At 46.4% G+C, this 9938-nt stretch overlaps 2 protein-coding genes across 3 annotated transcripts in view; one reads left to right on the plus strand and one right to left on the minus strand.

Annotated features, from left to right (window-relative positions):
- The window catches only part of lrrc49 (leucine rich repeat containing 49), a 32551-nt gene extending 31323 nt beyond the window's left edge, over nt 1-1228 (minus strand). Inside the window, exon 1 of one of the 2 annotated variants that reach the window (XR_015843170.1) lies at nt 344-1228. The gene's annotated coding sequence lies outside the window, so the exon portion shown is untranslated. The remainder of the gene's footprint in view (nt 1-343) is intronic. The other variant, XM_088295973.1, reaches the window with a different exon arrangement.
- On the plus strand, nt 420-9639 carry larp6a (La ribonucleoprotein 6, translational regulator a). The gene is made up of 3 exons (XM_088295976.1): nt 420-1225; nt 6372-6570; nt 7460-9639. Exons 1-3 carry the CDS (start codon nt 555-557, stop codon nt 8555-8557), a joined length of 1968 nt encoding a protein of 655 aa, XP_088152102.1. The 5' UTR covers nt 420-554; the 3' UTR covers nt 8558-9639.
- Nucleotides 9640-9938: the final 299 nt, after the last annotated feature.

A 9938-nucleotide genomic window follows, 5' to 3' on the forward strand; every position in this document is an offset into this window, starting at 1 on the left:
AAGCAATATCACAATGTGAACGGTTCGGCCATCGTATTCCAAAATATAAGCAAATGTTTCCAAATGTTTTATTTAGATTGAGCTTTTGCAAATGATGACATAAATCAGACATGAATTACAGGTGAAAACCTTAAATCAGAGTATTAGGCCAATTTTAAGTTAAACAATCGCTCTCAACAAACGATCCTTAAAAGTTGTCGATTAAATTGATCATTTATTTGTTGTCGATTAATCGGGACAGCTCTAGATTGGAGGAAAGGAGAAAAAAAGAAACTAAAAACTATCTAGTCACCCAATGGTCCTAATAATCATCACATGTCACCTTTCCTGAAGGTTCACTTACTTGTGTGCCAGCAGAGGCTGCAAGCCTATTATCCAATTAGCAGCCCTCAATTCAACCTTGTCCATTGACACGGCAATTCCCCAATTAGGTTGCAACACGTGAATTCGCTTCCCTCTTATTTCAACGGCGTGTTACTGAGTGGGATGTGTGTCATCACAATAACCACAATTACGTGCACGACTGAATAAGAATATAATTCAATAAATCAAGTATGCACGCTCTGGTGAACGCCTTCATGCGTTGCTTCTCCTTCCTGCTGCCCCCCTCCTGGCTGTGTGTCAGCCTCTGCATGTGGGCCAGTGAGTGCGAACATTCGCCGTCACGGCCCAATCCCAGAGCTCGCTTCCGAGCCACAAAGCCTCTTACATATGAGGAAGTAGCTGCAGTAGCCGCGGCGGTACACGGAGGTGCTGCTGCTGCTGCTGCCGCCTGCTCCCCTTGCAGCCCGTCGGCCTCTCCCGCTCCAGGCTGCGTCTCGCCGGCTCCGCAGGCCGCTCGGATCTGGTTCGGGCTCGTGTGGCAAGCCGTGGAGCGAGTCTTGGGAGCTCCGTGGGGCTTCCTCCGCGAGAGTAGGCGTCGATCGGCGTCGCGTCCAGTCCGCCTTCTCGCCTCGAGCTCGGCTTCCGGAGGCGCCTTCACTGACTCGGGGGAGATCATGAGCGCCGCCGCGGGGATCCCGAGCCCCGACGCGTGCTACCCCGACTCGTCCGAAGAGGTCATCACCGTGGATCATCAGCATTCGCAGGAGATGGGGACGGTGACTATCACGGTGGCCATTCAGGCGGCCGAGGACGAGGAGCCGGAGGAATTCTCGCCCAGACATGTTGACTTTATCGGCGGGAGCTGCAGCGAGGATGAATTCGGCAGACACGACAAGTCGAGGTGAGGCACTTGAAAGTTGACGGGAGGTAAATTGGATAATTCATGTATTTTATAATTCGGCTCGTTTTATTCGTCATTAGTTGGAGTTGAACGCGTTCAAACGCGAACTGAGCGTTGAATGGGAATGAAACCTCGTTTTCTTCCAATTCAGTTTTTTTTGTACACACAGCCAATTCACGAGTAGTTACCTCAGGGCACTTTTTTTTGTTGTTTTTTTTGTTTTTTTTAAGAGTAAGCAGTTTTTAAACCAACTCATTCATCTTCCTTTCTGCATCTTAAGCATGTAAACAAACTGCCATGGTTTGTGGTTTACAGGGAAGGGACAGCCATCACATCAAAAATACATATTTATGTATTTGTAATTTATTTAATTGAATTGAGGGGCGGATGGAGTATGAGATCGACAGGCGGATTGGTGTAATCATCGGTCTGTCGTGGTGAAGAACGAGCTGAGCCAAAAGGTGAAGCTCTCGATTTACCGGTCGATTTACGTTCCTACCTTCACCTATGGCACGAGCTGTGGGTGGTGACCGAAAGAACAAGATCTCGGTGACAAGCGGCCGAAATTAGTTTCCTCCACAGGGTGTCGGGGTTCTCCCTTAGCGATAGGGTGAGAAGCTCAGTCATCCGAGAGGGACTCAGAGTTGAGCCACTACTCCTCCATGTTGAGACAAGCCAGATGAGGTGGCTCGGGCATCTGATTAGGATGCCTCCTGAACGCCTCCCTGGTGAGGTGTTCCAGGCATGCCCCACTGGCTGGAGGCCCCGAGACGACCCAGGACATGCTGGAGAGACTATGTCTCCTGGATGGCCTGGGAATGCCTCAGGATCTTTTCAGAAGCGCTAGAAGAGAGGCTGGGGAGAGGAAAGCGTGGGCTTCCCTGCTGAAGCTGTTGCCTCTGCGACGCGACCCCGGTTATGCATTAGATAATGGATGGATTTTTAAGATGCATCTAAAATCCATTATAAATTGTTCATTTAAAATATTTGCTGTGATTGATGAACTCTGTTCACGTTTGGGAGTGTAGGCAAGCATCGTTTAGAGTTACTGCAACACACACACAAAAAACAAATCAAAATACAGTATTTCATATTTAGATGGGTGACACAAATATCTCAAGTATTTCTATGGAACAAACGCTTTGTGTATTTAAAACCCCCCAGAAATACCCCACTTTTATTATTTTTTTGGGGAGGGTGGCAGAAACGCATAACCATAGAATTAAAGTGGGATGTAGAGAAATCTGGCTGCAGTGACAAAAAGTTTATATCTAAATATATCTTTTTTTAATTGAGCAATCAGTCAGTTTTTTATTTTGATACAATCGTTGCCTCGACTGCGTCGGTGTCTTGTGTCCATTTGACTCATTCATCCAGCCAACCATTATCCAAGCCGCTTTTCCTCATAATAGTCAAAGGCACGCTGGAGCCTATCCCAGCTGTCTCCGGGCAGTAGGCGTGGCACACCCTAGACTGGTCGCCAGACAATCACAGGGCACACCAACGAACAACCCCTGATGCTCACAATCACACCTAGGGACAAGAGAGTGTTCAATCAACCAATCATGCATGTCTTTGGAATGTTGGAGGAAACCGGACTACCCGGAGAAAAGCCACGCAAGCACAGGGAGAACATGCAAAATCCACACAGGAAAGCCGTAGCTGGAATCGAACCGTGCGCCTATGTACTGTGAGGCCATCGTGCTAACCAGTTGTTCACCGTGCCGCAACAGTTGAGTTAAAAAGAGATTTGAGGTATTTTTAAGGTATAAGTGCTGCACCTAATGTCTGAAAAAGACCCCAAATGGAATATTTTGGTGTGGTATTGTTTGGGATCCTAGTGATGGCAAAGACAACAAGAACCACAGACCCAAAAGTGGAACTTCTTGCAACATAATTAATGGTTTGAGCATCTCTCTCCTACACTGTAAAAAAAAAAAAAAAGAAAAATACTTAGTCACGTTTGAATGAGTGGGTGAGCTGAATTTGGAGTCACTTTGACACATGACATGCCATTAATTTCATATTTATATGAGGCAGGTGTCACCAATGTGGTACCCACAGGTACCTGATAGGCCCCGAAGACCACATGAGTAGCCGTCGGAGCTGCTCTAAAAATAACTCACCAGTGGCTTCATGATATCCGATCAATGTTGTAAAAATTATCATTTGAAAACGTAAACGCACTAATAATTGGCATGATTGGTGTCTTCACATAGATTAATAAATTTCATTTTTATTATTTACATCTTTAAAGGGCGTTTGAGCAAAGGGTTATTTCCTAAATATCTATCAAACTGGTAACACTTTGCATCAACCAAGAAGTGCAGTAGTTCTCACTTTCCAAAAAAGGTTGATGACTCCTGATATAGAACAACACAAACAAATTTAATAGGCAGCAATTTACATTCGCATTTAAAATAATCCCAAGTTATCGGTGTGGGGCGGCAGAGGGTGTTAGTGGTGACAATTCCATAAATGTGATAACTATAGAAACAGAAGTGGAACATAATATGAAAGTGGTTTGAGCTTCTGTGTCTTGTCTGCTCTGCACAACATAGCCAAAAGTGACCGTAGGTTGATCATCATCATTGGGCATCGTCGGCGGTCTTGCATTTGGAGACACAGCCATGCTCGAAAATGCCAGTATTTGCGTATTTGGATGGAGAACGCTTGACAACAAAAGTTACCCAAAGTTCAAAAGTGTAAACAAAATAAATAAACAAAGAAAAATCCCCCCCGACCCCAATTGTGTTTGCGGAATATGAATTAAGCATCAAATTGTATTTAGCTATCTTAGTGGGTTGCCATTTTGTCACACTATCAACTGGAAATGACCACACAGCTACTCAAGTAACAATCAATCACGACTCGTGACAAAATGGTCGCCCCTGAGATGGATAAAAACGGACGCCTTTTTCTGCTTCACTCAGATTGCACAAACGCAACATGAATCAGAATGCCTTCTTTAGACTAGTGGGGAAATCTGTGACGGAAATTTGGGGGTTGATTTCCTCTTTAATTATGAAGTGCAGTACTGTATCATGCATGTACCCTTTCAATGGAACCGCTACCAATGATTGTAACTAAAACTGAGAGGTGACATTTCTCAAAAGCAGACAATCAGATTTTCCTGGCATTCTTGCTCCAGTAAAACCACATTCTCAACAGGTGTTGGCTCAGCGTATTTATACGAGACAATGGAAGCAAAGCGCATAAAATCCTCTCACTCAAGGACTGCCCAAGACGGGCTGTGACCGGACGAGCGTACACCCGAGGGAGATAAAGGATGATACCTTCACCTTAATCTCAACCTCCACCCCGCCTTGCGTCACTGCCTGCTATTTTTAGCTCACCTCTTGAGAAGTTCCTACCTGGACTGTCTGAGCACCAAGCGTGGCCACGCCCTCATGGCTTTGCAGCACACAACACGCTTTGTGCGGCGCCTCCTTGCGTTGTCGTTTTTGTAGGCGGTGCCAGGAGATGAATGATTGGTAGCTGCCGTCTGGATGGTTACTTGTTTATTTCCTGCAACAGAGAACCTGCTGTTTTTATTTATTTGCCGGGGACATTACCATCCTCCCCCCCAAAAAAATGTTTTTCCCATATTTATTGTTTAAACTGTAAATGTACAATAAATGATGATTCCAATAGAGTTGAGCATTTCCAACTCAACTAGCGTCACCCTTAAAAATGAGGAGTTTACAGCTACATTTAAAAAAAAAAAACAAATGCGCCCAGTGTAGCCTTTCAGTCTCGGCGCATACAGTGTTCCCCAAATGTTTGCAGTTGACTATTACCTAATTCGCAGAGTCACAGATATATTTTAAGCGGGGAAGTGTCCCCTGTTATTCGCTAAAACAATCACTTATTCATTGCTTTTGTGCTTAGAACAAAGCCATAAATTCAATGCATTGCTTTGGCGACATCTCACTAAGGGAATATGTTGAAGTGAATTGGGGAGCTTCATGTAGTGCTTCGCCAACATCTTGTGGCATCTATAAGCAATTCAAAATAAGGGGATGCGCTTGCCTATTTGCGATTCATTCTTGGGCAAAGAGCAAGAGAACAGTGCAGGGGTTCACTGAACTGTATTTCCAATAACATGATTTCCTATGGGAGTGCCTGGAATGTACATGGTTGGATGTTGCAGATTGCACTTTTTTTTTTTCCTCTCCGTTTTGATTCATCTTGACGTCGTCTTGTCACACGAGTCTTATTTGAAGGCTTGTGCCAGCTGTGCGGTCAGCTTGCTAGAAAGCTGAGGGAGGGAGGGAAGGAGGTGGGGGATGGAGAGAAGTATGCGGAGGAAGGCGATGAGTCATCACGACAAAAATTCATTTAGGCCCCCCCCCCTCACTTCTCATCTGCTTGTTTGTACGAGACTTTGCGTTAAAATTCCCGTTGAGGAGGGGTGAGGCAGTAGTTTAGCTGCAGATTCTCTGAGGGAACATTGGGACTGTGCACCTCTCAGATGGAGAGGTCTTGGCACCAAGACCCGTGACTCACTGTCTTGCTGGAGCGTCAGGGGAAATGGGGGGCGGGGAGGGTGGGGGAGTGTTGGGGGCGTTTCTAGGGTAGGCACAATTAATACAATGCTGTCAGCGACGAGTAAGATGATTGTGTGAAATGCAAAATGTAGTAAGAGGAGATTCTCTGAGTGGGAGTGAACTCTTCCCACACATCCAGTTATGTACGTGTTCTTATCCAGAATGTCCAACAATCAAAAGCTGTCCATCACAGTCCAAGACAATCCATTTTTTTCTTTATGTTCAAACTAAAAACAAAAAGGGGACAAATAATGGAAATGAACTGGTGCCATCATAACGTTTTATTAATAACTGTATGAGGTGTTTGAACATTTCCAACTGTGATTCTGAGAAAAAAGGTCAAATATATTCCAAAACTTTGCAACAAAAATTCTAGAATAAATACATGAGACGCACAATGCAGAAAGATGAGACATGCAATGGGGTAATATTATCAATAGAAAATACACATGTATCACATCATTGATCAGTCTACTTGGATTGGGGCTGCTAATGATGTCCCATTAACAGAACGAGAGTAGAACAGCAACCGGTCCGATTGACATGGACAGAGATTCTTGTCCTAACAATGACACAATAGTTTTGTCTCACTCAAGTGGTGCCGGGACCAGCGGCGGGGAGCTGGAGGAGGAGAGCTGGCAGCCCCCTGACCCTGACCTCATCCACAAGCTGGTGACCCAGATCGAGTTCTACCTGTCGGACGAAAACCTGGAGCACGACGCCTTCCTGCTCAAGCACGTGCGGCGCAACAAGCTGGGATTTGTCAGTGTCAAGTTGCTGACCTCCTTCAAAAAGGTAACCACGGCTTTATTGATTTGTTGCTTTCGTCAGGTGGCTGCCGGCTTCGTTACTAGGGGCCAAACTGTGAATATTTACGTGGGCGGGCTGTGCAAACTCCGCTCGCATTTTCAGGCTTTCTACTTCATTGCGTGGGTGCTACTTGTTCAGATTATTCAACAGGTTTGTTGTATTGCCTTGTTTATGACGACATACCTTTTGCAACGGCTTCCTCCTCCATGTCGCTCTGAAGGTACCTCCGCAAGAGCGATGGAAGGGAACTTCTCCTCAAACTTTCTTAATTTTCGTAAGATTAAGCCAAGTCATGGCTGCCCTTGAGCTTCACGTTCGATCAACGTTGCTAATACGTTCTGTTAACGGCTTCTTCATTCATTTATTGTCGGATTGATTTTACTTTAACTTGCAAACCAAAGTTCTAATTATAAACATGGACACTGATTGGCTGCAATCATGCACATTTCTGCTGCATCTGATCAAGTACATGCTCGCAGCTGGTCACAGAATATCACGACTCTCAAACATATAATTAACCCTCTGTACTTATATTGCCCTAAGGAAGAATCGACGGGGGGTGGCTTACATACCGTCTCTGTACAACTTGGTACCAAATGGTACCGGTCCACTGGGCGTTGTCGGGCTATACAATATGACTGTTTATTTATTTATTTCATAAAACTACATATACTCGCCCCTCCCCATTAGGAGGGGAAACATGGCAAAACTTTAAAATCTTATTTGCATTAGCCAGGACCTATTTCGGGAGGCAAAAATAGGGGCTTTGAAGTGTGCTGATCCCTGAGATATTTTTGACGAAAGCTGACCAAATGTTGTTGAGACTTGCATCTCCTAGTCTCAGCATGTAACACCGAGCGTCTTGTTTTTCCAGGTGAAACATTTAACTCGTGACTGGAGAACGACTGCTTTCGCCCTGAGACAATCCAACCTCCTGGAGCTCAACGACGAGGGCCGGAAGGTGCGGCGCAAGTCGGCCGTGCCGGTCTTTGCCAGCGAGTCGCTGCCCAGCCGCATGCTGCTGCTGAGCGAGCTGCACCGCTGGCCCGAGCTGGCCAAGCTCACGGAGAACGGAGGCGGTGGCGGTGAGAGCGGCGCCGCTCAGCAGGAGCAGCTGATGAAGCTGCTGCTCAAAGCTTTCGGGACATACGGCGCCATCGCTTCGGTCCGCGTCCTCAAACCCGGCAAGGACCTGCCGGCTGACCTGAAGAGGCTGAGCGGTCGCTACGCCCAGCTTGGCACTGAGGAGTGCGCTATTGTGGAGTTCGAGGAGGTGGAGGCAGCTGTTAAAGCCAACGAGGCCGTGGGCAGCGAGGACGGCGGGAGCGGCTCACTGGGTTTGAAGGTGGTCCTGATCGGCACCAAACCCCCCAAAAAGAAAGTCCAGAAGGAGCGGCCCAGTGAGGAAGCGCCCCCCATGGGGATGCGCAAAAGCCGCTCACTCAACAGTCGAGTCCGAGAGCTCCAATACCACGCGGACGACTCGGCCTGCAGCTCCTCGGACACGGAGAGCACACCCACGTCGCCCCGACCGGCCCGCAAGTCGCAGTCCTGCAACAAGCTCAGCCCCACGGCCGCAGGTGTTGCCTTCCAGAACAATCACCTGTCACCCCGCAACAGCCCGTGGTCCAGCCCCCGCGCCAGTCCCTGCGTCCAGCGCAAAGCCACCCACTCCCACAAATCGCCCTTAGCCAGCCAGGGCCGACTAAGCCCCGAACCCGGGCGCCGCTGGGCCGACTACTCGTCTGACAGCAGCCTGACGCCATCGGGCAGCCCGTGGGTGCAAAGGCGCAAGCAAGTAGCCTCGCAGGAGAGCAGCCCGGTGGGGAGCCCCATGCTGGGCCGCAAGATTCAAAATGCAGATGGTCTGCCCCCGGGCGTCACCAGGCTCCCGCGGGGCCCAGATGGAACCCGAGGGTTCCACTGCGGGGCGTTGGCCGAGAGGGGCAAGAGTGCCGCCACCCAGACTTGACGTGTGAAAAGCATTCTGCTCGTGCCAAACCTGAGCGGCCCCCTCGCCTCTTAATTGACACTGTAGATCTTTTTTTTTGTTGAGTGTCTTGTTCTATTTTTATACCAAATTTTGTGTTGACTTGACTTGGCGACATTAGTTCTTCACTAATGGAAATTTGAGTGGATTTAATTAAATTGTTGTTGCTTCAAGAGAACTTGCCCTACGTCCATCTAAAAATGTCAAAGGAGCTCTGTGGGGATTTTTGCGCCCCGCCCTTTTCTTTTTAAATTGAAGTGTTCTGTCTTAATGTGTGCAAACCTCACTATGGATGGTGTATTGATGTGTACGTGGAGATCACCGTATGCCTTTTTTTCTGTCAGTCTTTTTGCATGCTATTTAAAGGGGAAGTCAACTTAAAAAAATGTCCACAATAATATGTTATGTGCACCCCCACTAGACTAAACACAGTATTTTAATTAATGTTGCGTTTGTGGAATATAAATAAAACCACAGAGTCCACCCATTTTTATCCATCTCATGGGGCGACCATTTTGCCATCTGATATCGACTAAAAATGACATCACAGTTGCTCAACTGAGCCGTGAACGACTGTAATTTTTGTTTTCAGGCGACAAAATGGCCGCACTCTGAAATGGATAAATGGGTGGAGTCTGCTGCTTAATTCATATTCCACAAACGCGACACTAATCGGAGTGCCGTGTTTTGACGTGGTGTCGCATAGGACATTATTGTAAATTATTTTTTTGTTTTTTTATTGACTTCCCCTTTAAACCAAGGCTATACGCTCTCAAAACTGGACAGTTCATTTCTCTTTTAATTTACGCTATTTTAATTTAATTTCAGATCTGCTTTTGACAATGGAAGAGTCTCACTTAGCTATGTATATTTTTTTTCCAGCAAGTAGCTACTATTTATTCTTTTTTTTTTTTTTTTTATAAACAAAGCTTTATTTCTCCTCGGCACATAAGGAGTGAGGGCGAGGGATGCTCAGGTTGGGCAAGAAAAGATGCTCCTATGTTCGTTCTTCTACACCTGAGCTGGGGTTGTTTGTACAGTGCAAATAAAGCACTAAAACTGCACTTGCGCTTTTGTTTGTGGCCCTTTTTATTGTCATGATGACTCCTGTGGACATGATTCGAGTTGGAATGCAGAGTTGTCATACAAGAGTGTGTGAATGGAATGAGAAACCATTCTGCTGCATGCAAGCCGAAAACAAGGTGTGGCATTAAAGCTTGGCTGGGCACGATTTGATGACGGTGATTTTTTTTTTTTGCAATAATCATTGCAATATATTACAAAGTATTGCATTATAAAGCAATCTTACGTATTCTCCTGGGCGCGGTAAATATTTGAATGTCGCTATCATGAAAACAAGCCA

The sequence above is a fragment of the Idiotropiscis lumnitzeri genome, chromosome 5, assembly GCF_059441095.1.
Source record: "Idiotropiscis lumnitzeri isolate Australia: NSW breed Sydney's pygmy pipehorse chromosome 5, RoL_Ilum_1.0, whole genome shotgun sequence".
NCBI classification, from domain to species: Eukaryota; Metazoa; Chordata; class Actinopteri; order Syngnathiformes; family Syngnathidae; genus Idiotropiscis; species Idiotropiscis lumnitzeri.

Excerpts from the sequence above, each read along its gene's own strand:
- larp6a (XM_088295976.1), top strand. The coding sequence starts at position 555 with ATGCACGCTCTGGTGAACGCCTTCATGCGTTGCTTCTCCTTCCTGCTG. Across the intron at positions 1,226-6,371 it reads GGCAGACACGACAAGTCGAG|TGGTGCCGGGACCAGCGGCG; the intron begins GTGAGGCACTTG and ends GTCTCACTCAAG. Across the intron at positions 6,571-7,459 it reads TGCTGACCTCCTTCAAAAAG|GTGAAACATTTAACTCGTGA; the intron begins GTAACCACGGCT and ends TTGTTTTTCCAG.